The 17,722-nt window shown below is 46.4% G+C and overlaps 1 protein-coding gene across 2 annotated transcripts in view; it reads left to right on the top strand.

Annotated features, from left to right (window-relative positions):
- Positions 1-17,722, top strand: part of Sap30bp (SAP30 binding protein) — a 35,238-nt gene that overhangs the window by 9,147 nt on the left and 8,369 nt on the right. For both annotated transcript variants that reach the window (XM_069993012.1, XM_069993011.1), the window contains one exon: positions 11,950-11,992. In XM_069993012.1, the coding sequence (XP_069849113.1) occupies positions 11,950-11,992 (43 nt within the window). The remainder of the gene's footprint in view (positions 1-11,949; positions 11,993-17,722) is intronic.

Here is a 17,722-nt window from a genome sequence, read left to right as displayed (position 1 = left end):
ACAAAAAAAAGACAGAAAGGAAAAAGAAAATTTGGAAGTATAGGCATGACTCAAGTGATAGAGAGTGGCAGCCAGGAGCACAAAAAGATGAGTGAGAGCATGGGGTCCTTGAGTTCAAGCCCCAGTAATTCTTAAGAGCTGGAAAGTAGTGCTGAAATATGGAACCCACAACTTTAATCCAGGTTAGTGGCCCTGCAATCAGCAGACATGGTTGGCACTCAGGCTTGGCTTCCCCCAAGCCCTGGAGTACAGGAACATTCCCTTCACTCCACCCAGCTGGTCTGTGGAGTCAGGATTCATACCCACTCTACAGTGAGAAAGCGCGTCTCTCAGGATAAGCTGCAGCTGTGAGTAATGCTCACCCTTTTCATCATAGCTGTGTCTGATTATACACCTTCATCTTTAAGTTACCATATTTACTCAACTCACCACCCGTGGTGCTTCAGTAGTTCAGGCTTCTGTTTCCTAAGCAAACACAAAGCATTACTGATTTCATTATTCAGTTGCTGCCCAAAAAAAATACACGAGTTTATGTGGTATCTGATGTCAGATATTTCCTGTGGAGTACTAAATGTCCTGGGGCATGTTCATGCGTTTGCTTTGATGCAGTTTGGGAACTGCAGTGGCAAATTCTCTTCAAATTGAGGGGGAGCCATGTAAACCCCCCCTGTTCACTAAGCCAACTGAACAGTTCTCTGTCTCGGAGACGGCCCCACTAAAGATCAAATTCTCAGGCCCTGAGCATCAGCAACTCAAGCTGCATGAAGGATTTGTATAGAGCAGATCTGACTTACGAATTTCCTCATTCTCTCTCCACTCCACATCATTATTAATACTGATCTTATGCATCAGAATCAAAGATCTGGAAACTAAAAAAAAAGCTTTCTGAGGAGCTTGTGTCCCAGGAACTTGTTGGCATGATCTCAGGAGGAACTTTCAGGAGCCACTAGCAATTGTACCTGGGGAGTACAGCAGGTTGAATTCTTATGGTCTCTTTATTGTCACGTGTATAAAGACACTAGAATACGTACTAGGTTTCACAGCAGCTCTGCAGAAAGTTTTTTCCTGCTTGGGCTCAGGATTCTGAAGTTCCAAAAGAAGATGCTAACTAAGGCTTTTTTTTTGTTGGTTTTTTTCCTTCTTTTTCAGTACTTGAATTTGAACTCAGAGCCTTAACAGTTGCTATGCAGGCACTCTACCTCTTCTTGAACCATGCCTCCAGCCTAAGATCTCGCATTTAGGCCTAGAATGGCTTGAAGTATAATCCTGTTGACACTTTCACATAGCTAGGATGAAAAGCATGCACTATCACATCCAGTTTTTTTGTTTTTTTGTTTTTTGGTTCTGGTCATGGGGCCTGAACTCTGGGCCTGGGCATTGTCCCTCAGCTCTTCAGCTCAAGGCTAGCACTCTACCACTTGAGCCATAGCACCACTTCTGGCTTTTTTTTCCTGCTTCTGTGATGCTGAGGAATCGAACCCAGGGCCTCATGCATGCAAGGCAAGCACTCCCACTGAGCCACCTTCCCAGCCTCCCAGCTTTTTTTTTTTTTTATTGAGCTAGATCTTGTGAACTTTTGTTGCTCTGGTTGGCCTGGAATCATGGTCCTCCCAATTTCAGCCTCCTAAGTAGCTAGGTAGAAGATTTCTCTTGGCTGTTAAAGCTTCATAAACAAGTGACAGGAAGTTCTACTCATCCTGATACTGAAGATCGATTAGGTAGGAGCTGTGGAAACATTGTTTACTTTCATTGTCAAATTATTCTAGCAAGAGTTTTTTGTTTGTTTTTGCCATGTTGAGAATTGAACCTAGGGCATGATACCTGGTATGCAAGCACTCTACCACTTGAACCATGTCTCAGGTCTATTTTGGGGTAGTTGTGTTTTGTTTTGGGGTGGGAGAGACTAGTCGAAGGACTTGCACTCAGGACCTTGGCACTGTTTCATGCTCTTCCCCTCCGCCTCTTCCCTTCCCCCCCCCCCCCCGCCCCCACCCCATTCCCCCCAGTCCTGGGGCTTGAATTCAGGGCCTGGGTACTATCCCTGAGCTTCTTTTGCTTAAGGCTAACACTATCACTTTGAGCCATAGTGCTTTCCAGCTTTTTCTGTTTATGTGGTACTGAGGAATCGAACCAAGGGCTTCATGCATGCTAGGCAAGCCCTCTACCACTTGGCCACATTCCCAGTCCTGGGCCTTTTTTTGTAGTTTAGTGGAGATAAGCAGTTCATGGACTTTCTTGCCCAGACTGGCTTCAGACCATGATCCTCAGATCTCAGATTCCTGAGTCTCTGGGATTACTGGCATGAGCCACTGATGCCCAGCTTCCACCTTTCTTTATATCTTTTCCTATAACAGTGTGTATGCGTTTCTATCTTTAACATTGTTACAATCAGTAATAATAATAGCATGACGTTAATGAAAAACATTTAAGAATTGTATGATGTAGAAGTTATACCTCAATAAGACTGCTATGGGAGGGGCTGGGAAGGTGGCTCAGTGGTAGAATTCTTGCCTTGCATGCATGAGGCCCTGAGTTCGATTCCTCAGCACCACATAAGCAGAAAAAGCCGGAAGTGGCACTGTGGCTCAAGTGGTAGAGCGCTAGCCTTGAGCTGAAGAGCTGAGGGACAGTGTCCACAACTGGCCAAAAAAAAAAGACTGCTATGTAAGCAAAAATTCCAAAATGTTTTCCCCATGGGACTATTAGTCTATTTTTTTTCCAGTACTGGGAATTGAATATAGAGATTTTTTTTTTTTTTGCTGGTACCTGGGTTTGAACTCAAGGCCTTGCTCTCTATCTCTGGGGCCACCTTCTTGGCTGGTCCTCTACCATTTGTGCCATGACTCCAGAGGAAATGATTTTTGTTTCAATTTTATTTTTAAGTAGTTGTACCATTCAACAAAGCAGTTTATGAGTATAGTGCATCTTGATTGATATTACCCCTTTCATCATTCTCCCCCATCCTGGAAATGATTTTTTTTTTTAAAAAAGGCCAAGCACTGATGGCTTGTACATGTAATCCTAGCTAATTAGGAGGCTCAGATCTGAAGACAGTTCAAAACTAGCCCATGCAGGGAAAACTGAAAATCTTATCTCCAGTTACCCACCAAAAAGCCAGAAGTAGAGCTATAACTCAGTGGATGGAGCACTAACCTTGAGCAAAAAAGCTTAGGGATCATGCTCAGGCCCTAAATTCAAGCCCTACTCTACCCCCCCCCCCCCCCCCCACCGCGGCCACACACACATTCTTGTTGATATTTACCAGAATTTTTTCTAGCAGGTTTGCTAATATTAGCATTGAACTTTTTCCCATCAGTTCTCTTATACTTACATGTTCTATATGAATAAAGTCCAGAATTAGTACAAGGGCCAAACCTGAATGTTGTTTTGTTTTCTCCGTCGTGGGGCTTGAACTCAGGGCCTGGGCACTGTTTCTGAGCTTCTTTAGCTCAAGGCTAGCACTCTACATACAACTTGAGCCACAGCGCCACTTCCTGTTTATGTGGTGCTAAGCAATCAAACCCAACGCTTCATTGCATGCTAGGCAAGCACTTTCCTGCTAATCCATATTCCCAGCCTCCTGAATGTATTTTTATAATTGTTACTGAGTAAAATCCTATGCATGTAGCTTGCTCTAGCAAAGCACTCTGAGTAGGAAGCATTGCCATGTTCTTTAAACAGTCAGAAGAAATACCTCATCCCTCACAGTTCCAGCTCCACACATGTTCACCCAGGAAGAAAGGACTGAGCTTAAGCATGATTCAGGATTTGATTTTTCTTTCAGGAGTCTTCAGGAAATGTCAAGGTTAAGGGTAAGGTAGCCATTGGTATGATTAAGTCTTCAGGACCAGCCTTTCCATTCAGGTCCACCAAGACATTACTCACTGGGAAACTGTGGACTCTAGCACTGTTTCCCTTAATCCTCAGAGCTGGAAAATAATAAATCTGGCAACCCTAAGTTGAGGATTTAACACCTGCGTCACTCCATAACCTGCTAGAGTCATTCCTAGAGAGTATTTCTCCTTATTCTTTGACGCTGGCTTCCTCAGTGTTTATGCCAAAGAAGATACTTCATGGAAACTGTCACTGTTGGCAACCTTTTTTCTTGAGAGGAGGTGAGATATTAGGAAGCCATAGAAATGAACTTTGGAATCAGACACACTTGGGTTTGATTTTTAACATTGTCATTGACTAGACAAGCTACATTTTTTTGGTCATGGGGCTTGAACTCAGGGCCTGGGCGCTGTCCCTGAGCTCTGTTGTTCAAGGCTAGCAGTCTGCCTCTTTGAGCCACAGTGCCACTTCCAGTTTTGGGGTTTTTTTTTTGCCAGTCCTAGGGCTTGAATTCAGAGCCTGGGCACTGTCCCTGAGCTTCTTTTGCTCAAGGCTAACACTCTACCACTTAAGCGACAGCGTCACTTCTGGCCTTTTCTGTTTATGTGGTACTGAGGAATTGAACCCAGGGCTTCATGCATGCTTAGCAAGCACTCTGCCACCAAGCCACATTCCCAGCCCCAATATCCAGTTTTGTGATGATTAATTGGAGATCAGAGTCTCATCGCCTTTCCTGCCCTGGCTGGCTTCAAACCATGATCCTCAGTAGACAAGCTAGACAAGCTACTTTATCCTATTTTATCTCAGTTTACTCATCTGCAAAATGGAAAGAATTCTGCCTGCCTGATAGGTTGTTATGAGACTTGAAGAGTGACGTTTGACATTTTGGGAGATCTCTGGGTAGGGTGTGGGAGGAAGGCTGTGTGAGAAAGAGTGTGTACTTGGTACCTCTGTCATTTAGTATCCCATACGTCCCCATGTCTCCCATATCCCATAGTCCTTTAAGTGCTGACTAGAGAAAAAAGTTGCAGCACAACTGTGCTAGGACCAGAGAAGGAAATGGCCCTTCACTGTTGCTGTTTGCTGAGCCATCCATTGTTCTCCCTGGAAACTGTAGAGTCTTCCCTTGCTATATTGCTCTTTCACTCATTGCGGCTTTACTGTATTGCAGTGTTTTAAAGACAAACAACAACAACATGTAAAACCAGGCACCAGTGGCTCACTCCTGTAATCCTAGCTCTGCTCAGGAGGCTGATATCTGAAGATCATGGTTTGAAGCTACCCTAGTCAGGAAACTGTGAGACTCTTCAATAAACTACTCAAAAAAGCTGAAAGTGGCACTGTGGCTAAAGTGGTAGAGCGCTTGTCTTAAGCAAAAAGAAGCTCAGGGATAGTGCCCAGGCCCAGAGTTCAAGCCTCAGGACCAGCAAAAAGAAAAAAAGAAGAAAAAAAAAACATAATAATGATCCCTCACCTATCATGGGAATTACATCCTAGAGACCCCCACAATAGGTGAAAATCTGTGAAGTAGCCATAAGTGAACTGTACTGTAGTGAGGGACAACTATATAATACTGCTACTTTGTGGAGTTTTACCTATCATAGGGGTCTCTGAAACATAACTCCCAAGATAGGTGAGGGATCACTGTAGTGGGAACTTGGGACTGTTGAGAATGTGCCAAAGCCTCCCTAGCATCTCACGTCCCCTGATGTCAGCAGAATGAATGGCCTTTTTTCAACCTGTTCTCAGCAACACTAGTGCCTACCTCACAGGAGTGAGAAAGATGGAGTTTCTGGAAGTTTGTGGATTGGACATGGTGGGAGAACCCAGCACAAGCCTGGAGTCTGCCTGGGTGGTAAAACAGAGGGCAAGCTATGGAGGTCGCTCACTAGTTGCCCAGAATGAAAGAAATCCAGGCTGGGTGCTTTGTTCTGCCTTGTCCCAAAGAAGGTTTGGCGGGATCTGAAGCTATCGCGGTAATTGCTGAGGCTGTGTTTGCATGTGAAGGGGAGGAACTACCATTTTTCTCTCTCAACCCTCTTCTTGGCTCCACCACACTGTCAAAGGGGCCTTCTTGATTGCTCTTGCTTCAAAGCAACTGAAACTGGGACGGCAGAAGCCCCACCCCACTCCTCCATGGTTCTGCATGCCCTGTCTGCCTTCCTATCAGCTGTACAAGCCCCAACATACCTCCTTCCCTTTGGGGCCAGATGCCATGGATTGCTAACTGAGGTGTGGCTGGCCCCTCCTTCCCCAGCTGGGAATCATCTTTTTGAAATTATATGATGCAAAAAACTGCCTGTCCTTTGGGATCTGGCACTTCCCACCTTTGCCTGTGCTAGAATCCCTGTCCTTTGAGATGTTGCTATATGATTCTCAGTTCAGTAGGATTTGGGACTGGCAAATTTTCCCCCAACCATACTTTAAAGATACTGGTATTCTTTCTGGCTCCAGGATGATGTTTCCCTTTCTGCTCCAGTGTGTAGATGATGCTCACATTACATTTCTCTCTCCTGGCCTTCAGGCGTCTCAGATCTATTTGCTCCAAGTTACGCTAACACTTCTCAGGTGGAATAATGAACACTTTTGTGACTCGTGGTCATACTGAGTTGTTTCTTACAGGCTGTGCTTTACCATTCTCAGCCTCACAGAGCTGTGTTCGTGAATCAGATGTAGGTGGTACTTGGAATAGTCAGTCACCAAAAATCTCCTCTTTGGGAAGTGACTCCTGGCCAAATGTTGGCATTCACATTGAAGTTCAGCCAGTTCTAGCATGTCTCATGTGACAGAACGTGGACAGTCTTGCTAAGCCATACCAGCTTTGTTTTAGCCAGACTTTTTCAACAGAAAAAGAGGCCATTTCCTTTTCCCCTCCCTGCCTTTTTCTTCAGTCCACAAGGCCATGCTGGAGCTGAATTCATTTGTCTTGGGAGATTCCTGTTTAACCCTTCCTGTAGAAACCTTCTGTGGCTGTGGTTGGGAACTGAGCCTTCCTGTCCATAAGCTGTCTGGAGCCAAGGCAACTCCAGGGCATCCACAGCAGCCCCACCAACTTCCTCCCATTTTTCTGATAAGTGCCGTGTTTCCATCCCTGAGTGGGCAATGTGCCCATGGAGAGGCCCTGTCCCGGCCCTCAGGACACAACTGAAGGAAGTGTGCTGGTGATGGGCTTTCTCCAGGGTGCTCCCTACTGCCTGTGGAGCACGCTGCCCCCGAGCAGCATTGTATTTCCTGACCTCGCCTACCAGCTCCTCCTACACCCCAAACCATGGTTCTATCAAACCAGCATCATTTCCTTGTAGAACTGGGAATACCTAATCCTGAATTGCTGTTCGCTTAGCCATACTGTCCATTAGGACCTGCAACTTCTCGGCTCAAAAGACAGCTCCTAGATAGGCATTGGTAGCTCAAGCTTATAATCTTAGCTATCCAGAAGGCTGAGATCTGAAAATTACAGTTTGAAGCCAGCTCATGCAGACAGAAAAACCCAAGAGATTCTTTTCTCCAATTTTGCCAGGAAAAAAAAAAATGGAAGTGAAGTTGAGGCTCAAGTGGTAGCAGGGCCAGCTATGAACAGAAAAGCCAAGTGATAGGGCTGGGAATGTGGCTTAGTGGTAGAGTGCTTGCCTAGCATGCATGAAGCCCTGGGTTCAATTCCTTAGTACCACATACTTTTTAGCCAGAAGCGGCACTGTGGCTCAAGTGGTAGAATGCTAGCCTTGAGTTCAAGCCCCAGGACTGACAAAAGGAAAGAAGAGAAAGAGAGAGAGCGTGCAAGTGAGAGGAGTGAGGCCCTGACCAGAACCAGCCCTAATAATAATACTAATACAGCTCCTTTAGCTTCATATTTTTCCTTTCTTTGCACTGGTCAGCTTTATCAATGACTAGGCTTTCATAGTCTCTACTAGGGAGCACATTTCCATGTTCTGTAATTCCTGAGAACAAGAGGTCCCTGCCACTGACTAGTTCTTTCTTAACTAGTCTCAAGCCTAATTGGCAAGAAAGCCAAATTGGCACGTTTGCAGCACTATTCGCCAGACACTGAATTTGCCTCCTGCTCTAGTTCTTAGGATTTTAGTCTCAGGTAAAGGCTAGGGAGAGAAAGGTGCAGATAGATGACGAGTCCTGGCCTCAGAGTTGTTTCTTGGGCCAGCTCACTATCTGAGCCCTGATCTTTCCTACCTTCCTGTTTGCTCAGTGCCTGCTGCTGGAGAGCAATGGATTTGGGCTTTGTTGTGTGATTTTCCTTGTGTCTTAATTGGATTTGAACTAGGGGGCTGAAGTTTGACTTCTTTTCTCTCCAGAGCTGCTTTCCTTTCCAGGGCAGTGTTTTCATCTTCTTCCTGGAGGGGTGAGACTTTATCGGTCTCTGCTCCCTGAGGGCCATCTTGTCTCTGGGCTGTGGGTTCCATGCCTCTTAGCTGATGCAGACAGCTGTCTGATAAAAAGATCTCCATGCTGACTTCATTACTTTTAAGCAAGAAGGACAAATCTGTACAAGTTCAGACGGGTATCCTCTGTGCGTTTTGAAATACAAACTCTGGAGGAAAAAAAAGGAACAGTGGTTTCTTGTTTTTTACTTGTATCCTCATGACTCCCCCTTTCCCTTCCTGTCTTTTCAGGGCATAGTAAGACACTCCTAGAGCAGGTTTCACTGCAATGGTGTTAATTAAATTGTCAATTTCCATCTCCTTTGCTCTGTCATTTGCAGTATTTAGTCATTATAACTTCAAGGTTGTTATTGTGAATGCTAGGTCCCGTTCCATACAAAATTCCTAGTATCAGCTGGGGTACCAGTGGCTCACGCCGGTAATCCTAGCAGCTCAGGAGCGTGAGAAATAAGGATCACAGTTCAAAGCCAGCTGGGACAGGAAAGTCTGTGAGACTCTTTATTTCCAATTAAACACCACACACACACACAAAAAAAAAGAGATGAAACTGGAGCTATGACTCAAGTGGTAGAGCACCAACCTTGAGCTAAAAAGTTCAGGGTCAGTGCCCATGCCCTGAGTTCAAACCCCAGGACTAGCCAAAACAAAAAATTCCTAGTATCTTACAAGATCAATAAAAGGACGTCTCTCTGCGGGTCTTTGGGGTGGGATGGGGGTACACACACACACACACACACACACACACGTGTGCACTAAGGCTTTGTTTCTGATGAGACACCCTCCCTCCCAGTTCTGTTCTCCCTGTCACTGGTGTCTGATGTCCTTCTGGACTCTTGTGCCATGGCCAGAAGAAAAGCTGCTTTCATTGAAACTTGCTTCAGTGGGTAATTGGGTCTAATGGTTCTCATCTCTGGTTTTGTTTTTATTTAAATTTGAGAATGGGGGTTGCCGTGCTGAGGACCAAACACAGAGTCTTTCAAGTTTGGCAAGCACCCTAGCACTGAACTAAAAGGTGTCTCTGAGGTATTTGAACCCATCTCTATTGAAGAACAAGTGATGATGCTCTTGACCTTCACTTTTTTATGTTCCTGATAGGTATTCAGTGAGATTCCTTCGGCACAGCTGGCATCTTTAGGAGTCAGAAACAGGGTATTGTCTTCAGAAGCAGCGTAGTACAATGGCACAGTCACTGGGGTTCAGTGGTCTCGTGGCTGAATTACCTTCTAAAACATGGCAGTTGTGGCCCCCTGCTAGACTCTCCAGTCATCCTAATGGACTATGGGATAGCATTTCTGGCCGCTTTCTGAACCTCATTGCTTTGGATCTGAAGTTCATTGCTTTGGATAGCCTCAAAGCTGTTCAGGATCATTTACAAATTTAGCTTATGCACACTTCTTTTTTGTGCCTGTCCTGAGGCTTGAACTCAGGCTGAACTTCTTTTGCTCAAGGCTAGCACTCTACCACTTGAGCCACAGCGCCACTTCTGGCTTTTTTTCTGATCACTTTATTGGAGATAAGAGTCTCATGGACTTTTCCTGCCCAGGCTGGATTCAGACTGCAGTCCACAGATCTCAGCCTCCTGAGTAGCTAGGATTTCAGGGGTGAGCCCCAAGTGCCTAGCTGATTCATTGTATCTTTTCTTCCAGAGATATGACTAAACCTCAGCTAAGCTGGTCAGACTCTTGTGAAATGTGGGATACCCCCTCATCATCATATATACCCAATCCCCTACCAGCTCCATGGTCACAAGCAGCAAGAGGCCACAGGGAAGTTCCTAGCTTCCTACTCTAGCCAGAGAGCTCCTGAAGTAGCAAGTATTGTTTTTTCCATGTTTAGAGACCAACTTCCTGTTACTCTGGAATGGGCACTGGATTAGAATTCTAGTGGTTAGCAGGCCTCTTGCAGTTCTACATTTCTGCCTGTGAAGGAGGGCTGGCAAAGTACAGAGCGTTGGGAATGTGTAAGTTTGGCCCCTTAGAGTTCAGAGGCCAGTCAGTCCCCTCTATGACCGACTGATTGGGGGAGGTACATTATATACAATTATGTTTTTCCACAATTAGCACCTTGAAAGCTGTCCCCCAGAGAGAAAAATGTAAGAAAATTTTACAGAAAACAGTGACATTGATCAAGATGCATTGTGTCCCAGACAGACATATTGAATTGAAATCTCTTTGTAGAACTATTTAAAGACAATATAAAAAAAAAAATTCTCCCCCTAAAAACAAAGAAAATTTTATAGTCCTACATTTTGTTAGTGACACGCTCTTTAACATTGGTTTCTCCAGAGTCACTGCTACAAATAGATTGTGGTTGGGCCCCTGAGAGACTGGCACTGTCTGTACAGCAGTTGATTTATAACTCCAACTTGAACTTGACAATTTTCCAGGCCCTCCTCTCAGCCCTTCTCTACGCCAACCCAGTTGAGCTTCCTCTTTACCCACCTGATTGACAGGGGGCGGGTTGCTAAGCAGCTTGGCTTCAGCATGGACCCTAGTAGTTTGAATGAATAGCCACAGTGTTCAGAAAAGAAGGCCTATCTCTGAATCAGGAGGGACTATTTGGGGAAGGGAGTCTGATCTTTTCATGGGGCTATAGCTTAGGAAAGCATTTGGTAACCCTCCACACATCTTCCCTTCTGAGATAGTTTGGTGTGGCATTTCCTTGTGCACGTGGAGATCAGGCTGTTTTCGTGTGAAGATCTTGTAGCTTGTTACTGGCCTATCTCCTCTCTCACTAAGCAAAGGGAAAGGAAATGAGATCCCCTCACCTTTCTGTGAGCTCAGCTTCTGCACTTTGATCATTAGCTTGTAGTGGCACTTGAGATCTCTGATCTTACTGGGATTGAGGGAATCCAGTGTGTTCTTGCCCTTTGGGACAACAGAGGCCATGTGATCTGGTTTAGATGAGGCCTTTACTGGCGAGCAGTGAAATAAGACATCTGATAAGAAGCTTTTGTGTTTAGGTTTTTGCAGGACATATGGAAATAACTGGCGTGGAATAGTGTTTGCATTAAGTATTGGAAAAGGTTTTTCTTGGGAAACAATACAAAGCCAGTGTAAAGAGAGCCACATGCCAGGGAGAGGTCTCCTCCAATGGTGGGGGAAAGGCTTAGGAAAGGCTTGCCATGGAGTTCCTATACTGGCTATTTATCTCTATGATAAAGTCTCCCTCCCCCACCCCCCCCCCCTACTTCTTAAACTGAAAACAAGAAGACTCACATCACAGGGCCACAGCAGTCTGTTTGAGTCTTGGTCTTGGGAGTTAGTTATTATAATGGAGTCACCCTGGAAATGATCCCCCTTGCCAGGGATGGAGATAGTGGTATTCTGGAGCTCCGGTCAGGCTCTGGAGGAGATGGCTGGAGCCTTGAGGTCTGCTGCATTTGGACAAACTTGCTTGACCCCAGGAGTAGCAGGTAGGCTAGAGCTCATCCAGGTGGCCAGGGCAAGATTCCTCTTCCCAGACGGGCTCTCTTCAGGGTGGGTGGGTACTGCTCCCTGCTGGAGGTTGTGAATTCAGGAGGATTTCCGTGAGACTCCAGAGCATCACAGTTGCTGTGATGAGAGAGCACGGGTAGGAAGCTCTGGGGTCCCAGAAGGCCCTAGAGCACTGCTCAGTATTAGTGTGCCGGAGCTTTTCCCTTTTCTATAAAACTCCTCAGGGTTTCAAAGAGGAGCTATGGCTCAGGAGCCCAATGTTACCTCTGTGTGTTTCTCTTTTACAGGATAATACAGAAGTAGAGAAGCGAGATCCCCAGGAATTAGTTGGTAAGTATTCTTCTGAAGAGCACTAAACAAGCTGGCCTCTGGCCAGGCCGGGCCTCTGATCCTGGAACATCTCCCTGCTGCTCCCCCCTTCACACTCCCTCTTGGAGCCTTTGGCATTTCCTGGGTGAAAGCCTCAGGCAACAACATTTCTTTGAAAATCACATTCATGGTGCACTTTATGGGGTGTTGGTGAGTTGCCAGTGTTGTCAAGAGGGAGGTCAGGGCCCCTTTCAGCCAGAAAGGTCATTATTTCTTCCACTTGTGCTCTGGGCCAGTCCTCTGCCTGGGTACCGCTTCTCCCCACTCCACCAACATTTCATGTTGTTATGCTGGCACTTTGCTTTGTCCTAAGGCAGAAACATGCCTCAGAGCCCTCATGGCTAGGGCCCTTGCGGACTTGAGAGGGGCAGAGCCACTTCTGAAAAACAATGTATCCATCCACAACCCCTAGCCTTTTAATCTTTTAAAAAGCTGTTGAGGACATGCTGGTGGCTCACACCTAAAATGCTAGCTACTCAGGAGGCTAAGATCTGAGGATCACAATTCTAAGCCAGCCCAGGCAGAAAAGACCATGAGAGTCTTATATCCAATTAACTACCAAAAAAAAAAAAAAGCCAGAAATGGAGGTGTGGCTCAAGTGGTAAAGCACGAGTCTTGAGCACAGAAGCTCAAGGCTAGTGCCCAGGCCCTGAGTTTAAGCCCCAGGACCAACGCAAAAAAAACAAAAACAAGAACAGAGTTTTCCTAAACCCTAGAGTTAGCTTTTAGAAAATAGAATTATAGACAGTTGTGACGGTTGGCTTGGAGGGCAGAGGAGGCAGTAGTGCACACATCTGCCCAGAAGCTCAGGACCTAGCCCTAGTGAGTGGTCCACAGGGCAGCGTGTAGTGGAGCTACAGCCTTTTCTCCCCTCCATGTCCCATCTGATCCTGTTGCTTACTTAGAAAGTTCAAGCCTGGGGGAGAGAACAACCTGTCCATGCCCCACTCTCATCCTCACTATCAGACAAGTGGTAGAATGTATACAGGCATTGTCAGCTTAGTCATGTGTGTATGTCTCCCCCTCCTGCCTACACATGCACACACACACACACACACACACACACACACACACACACACACACACACACACACTCCCCCTCCTGCCTACACATGCACACACACACACACACACACACACACACACACACACACACACACACACACACACACACACATATCTTCCACAGCCAGCTTGGCACTTTTTTTCTGTGAGCCACTTTATGCATTACTGAGATATAATTTACAGGGAAAGGCCTGGGAAAGTGGCACAGTGGTAGAGTGCTTGCCTCACATGCATGAAGCCCTGGGTTCAATTCCTCAGCACCACATAAGCAGAAAAAGCCAGAAGTGGCACCATGGCTCAAGTGATAGAGTGCTAGCCTTGAACTGAAGAGCTGAGGGACAACGCCCAGACCCAGAGCTCAGGCCCCATAACCAACAACAACAACAAAAATAATAATAATAATAATTTACAGAAGAAAACTTCAGGCTTTTTAAGTATAGCATCTGCTGCGTTTTGACAGGCCTGTGTCATTGGTTTAGCCCTACCGCAATGGTGAGGCGCAGTACTGCCATTCTCTCTCAATTGTTCTTGGGTTCCACTTGCATCTCCACAGGGTTCATCCCTCAATCTCAGGCAAAAGGGAAGCTACTCTTCATGGAAGATTTGCCTTTTTCAGAATTGCATATATAAATTGGGATCTGTTGACAGTTTGGACTGGATCATTCCCTCTTGTGGGAACCAGCCTATGCATTATAGGATGTTTAGCAGCAGGGTTTATCTCTAGACACTAGAGACAGTTCTCTCTTCCTCCCCAAGATCTACCAAAACAAGTCTTCAGGCATTGTCAAATGTCCTGTTAAGAGAGCAAATCACCCTCAGGTACAAACAAAATCACATTTTTCCTTTCTAGCTTGCTTTACTTGGAATGAAGCTTTAGAGACTTTGTCCATAATGTTGAGGACTTCTTTTTAATGTTTTTGCTCTCTACCACTTGAGCCATGTTTCCAGCCCCGTTTTTTGTTTTTTTGGGGGAGGGGTTTGGGGTTTTTAGCTAATTTTGGTGGTGGTAATAGTGGTTTGGGGGGGGGTGTTTTTTTGGTTTTGTTTTTGTTTTTTGGCCAGTCCTAAGGCTTGAACTCAGGGCCTAGGCACTGTCCCTGAACTTTTGCTCATAACATTCTACCCACTTGAGCCACAGCTCCACTTTAGGCTTTTACTGGTTTATGTGGTACTAAGGAATCGAACCCAGGGCTTCACACATGCTTGGCAAGCACTCTACCACTAAGCTGCATGCCCAGCCCTGGTGGTTTGTTTTTTAAATGGAAACTGGTGAACTTTTCTGCTTTGGCTGACCTCAAACTGTGATCCTCCAAATCTCAGACTATAGTGTAGTCCTATTGGTGTATAGTTTAGTCATGTTCTTTGTCTTGTTTTGGCGGTTGTTTTTGTGAAACTAGGAGTTGAATCAAGAGCTTCACATGTGCTAATAAGCAAGTAAGTTCTGATCACTAGAGCTATAGCCTCCAACCCTCTTATTTGTTTATTTATTTATTGCTAGACCTGTGGCTTGAACTCAGGGCCTGGTCAGTGTCCCTGAGATTTTTTTTATTTTTTAAAAATTAATTAATTAATTTTTGCTCAAAGCTAGCCCTCTACCACTTCAACCACAGCTCTATTCTGGCTTTTAGGTGGTTGACTGGAGGTTAGAGTCTCACAGACTTTCCTCCCAGACTGGCTTCTGACCATGATCATCAAATCTCAGCCTCCCGCGTAGCTAGGATTGCTGTGAGCTACTGGCATCTGGCATTTTCTTTTGTTTTTGAGATAGGCTGGCCTCAAACTCCTGCCTCCACCTCCTGAGTAGTTGTATTTACAGGCATGCACCACCACCATGCCTGGCTCCCTCCCTCCTTCCCTCCTTTCCTACTTCTTTCTTCCTTTCCTCCTACCCTTCTTCCCTTCCTTCCTTCCATTCATCTTTTTTTTATTGCTAAGAAGTATCTCATCATAGGAAACACTACTGTTTGCTCACGCACTGCAGGAGTCACAAACACATCTTTACACTGCATAGTTTTGACTCCTCTTGGCTCTTACTGAGGACATCAGTAAAATGGCTTCCATTTGAGATATACCCATCTTGTTAGCCTAACCTTGGCTCCTGTGGTTGACATCAGGCTCACTTAGGTTATTCACCTGGCATCAGTAGCATTTCCTCACATGAAGACAGGCCAGCGCTGTAGAGTGTGTCTGTGCTTCACACATGGGGGCTTTACCAATACCCCATGGTTACCTGGATCTGTGGGGCTGGCGTGGCTGTGTAGGTGGCTCTTGGTGTCCCTTACAAGTTGAAAACACCCTACTGTCTCCTGCTTCATCTCCCTCAGATCCTACAGTCCCCAAGAACTGCCTACTCTGTCCTTCCCTGCCATTCCATATGCGTAGAGGACTAACTCCTGTGCTCTGCTTTCTCGCTGGCAGCTGTGACTACTGTATGTGGCTGTTTATTGTTATAGGCATGTGCGAGGAGTGACTCCAGCTGGCAACACCCTGTTCAGAGTCTAAGCGCCATGACCCTTCTAGACCATCCCAACAGGCCCAACACCAATGCAGGCACTACCTCCTGAGTGTCTGTGGACACACTGCGCAATGCATTCCCCAGGAAGACGACTTCAGACCCTTGGCTGGCTGCTCATCGGCAGCAAGATACCTGGGGCTCGTGTGTTCTCCATTAGAGAAGAGAATCACTAACACATCTCCCTGGACTGCTGTGCAGTGAACTCTTTATCTTGCTTTTCTACATATGTTCCATTCTTTTCAGTTACTTCTTGGGAATTCTCTTGTTTCTAGCTCAGAAGGGGTTCCCTCCTCCTGTCATACCCCAGAGGGTGGTGGAGTTGCTATGGCAACAGTGCCACACCCTGTTTTTCTAAAAAGTTTTCCTGGCAAATGTCAAAGGGTAGTCTTTGTCTCCCTGTCACATGCACACATGCTCCCAGCCGGAAAGGAACTTAACCCTCCTTGTTTATGCACCCAGTGCCTGCCAGGCCTCCTTGCCCATGCTCTCACAATAACCAGGACCAGCTCTTCCTGGCTGCATCCACTCTCAGCTGGTCTTTGCAGCCTGTTGGACCTGAAGCCTAGACCTTCTTTGCCCATCCCAGGGTGGGAGGAAGGGGGAAGTCAGCTTGAGGCTTGAACTCCAGCCAGAGCTGGGTGGCGCCTGGGCTTGAAGAGTCAGGAGAACAAGGGGAGGTGCCGCACAGAGAGAAGCTTACAGTCCCCTGCCTAGAAACTGCCCTTGGGCCACAGTTGTATCTGAGACCCACAGGACCCTTAATACGGCACTCATTCTCTGTCCCTTGCCCTCCCTCTAAATGGGTACTCTGTCCTTGGGTGTGTATCTAGCAAGCATCCACTCAGTGAAAACCAGCACATAGAGTGGCGTTCTAACAGTCCTGACCTTGACACCTCCAGCCTTGGTGTGTTTGTAATGTGCACAGCTGGGACCCCAGCAGCTGCACTGGGAAAGTCTTGGGGACTTTGTCCCCAGCCTCACTTGGCACTGTGTTTGTCACAGTAACAGCCAGAGGTCAAAGCACCTTATCTTCTAAGAAAACATTAGCCTCAGTCAGGTACGGTGGCACAGACTTGCAGTCCCATCTACTCAGGAGTCTCAGGCAGAAAAGCCACTTAGCTTAGGGATTTGAGCCAGACTGGGAACCAGAGTGAGACCTTGACTAAAAAATAAAAATCCTAAGCCGGGCGCTGGTGGCTCACGCCTGTAATCCTAGCTACTCAGGAGGCTGAGATCTGAGGATCGCGGTTCAAAGCCAGCCCGGGCAAGAAAGACCGTGAGACTCCTATCTCCAATAAACCACCAGAAAACCGGAAGTGGCGCTGTAGCTCAAGTGGTAGAGCGCTCGCCTTGAGCTGAAGAGCTGAGGGACAGTGCCCAGGCCCAGAGTTCAAGCCCCACGACCGACAAAAAAAAAAAAAAAAAAAAAAAAAAAAAAAAATCCTGCCCTGGGGTGAGAGACCAAGAAAAGCTGTGCTAGGCGAGCCTCTGCTCCCGACGCAGCCAGGGCCCAGAATGCTGCTTTCAGCATTGAGTTGGCCAGAACCTTGCACACAGTAGGTCCCTAGCAAACACTTGCTAGATGTTATTGGTGGTAGCTTGTTCATTCTTTCCTTTCCTCCTACCCCACCCTGTTCCATCCACTGTTTGCCTATTGTATGGTCCTTTTCATGAGAGAATGTTTTGGAGAGCACAGACAGAATCTTACAACAAATAGTACATTGTCTCGGTGATCCAGAGCCGGGCTGTGTGGTCACCAGGGTGGCCAGAGGCTATAAGGGAGGGAGGGAGAGAAGGGGTGAGGCTGGAGTGGGCGGGGACAAATCACTGAAGGGATTGTCCCTGGGGAGTTGTGGTTCTTCTCCTCAGAATCAGGCCTTCTGTTGCCAAAAGTGAGGTGGCCAGGACAGGGCTGATTGACTTGTTGATTTTAGAAAGATCCTGAGTTTAGTGTCTCTATACACACCGTTTTAAACCATCTAGGAACCAAAACTTAGGGAACTCTGAACATGGTTTCTCCTGTAACTTAGATAGGTCATTCTGAGACAAGAAGAATGACACAACTCTGATTTCTGGAGCTCTAGGAGAGATACTTCAGGGGGTCCCCCAGG

This window comes from Dipodomys merriami, unplaced genomic scaffold (genome assembly GCF_024711535.1).
Source record: "Dipodomys merriami isolate MVZ:Mamm:240054 unplaced genomic scaffold, mDipMer1.0.p SCAF_42, whole genome shotgun sequence".
NCBI classification, from domain to species: Eukaryota; Metazoa; Chordata; class Mammalia; order Rodentia; family Heteromyidae; genus Dipodomys; species Dipodomys merriami.
The sequence above is the reverse complement of the archived record's forward strand: the minus strand, read 5'-3'. Positions and strand labels throughout refer to the sequence as shown.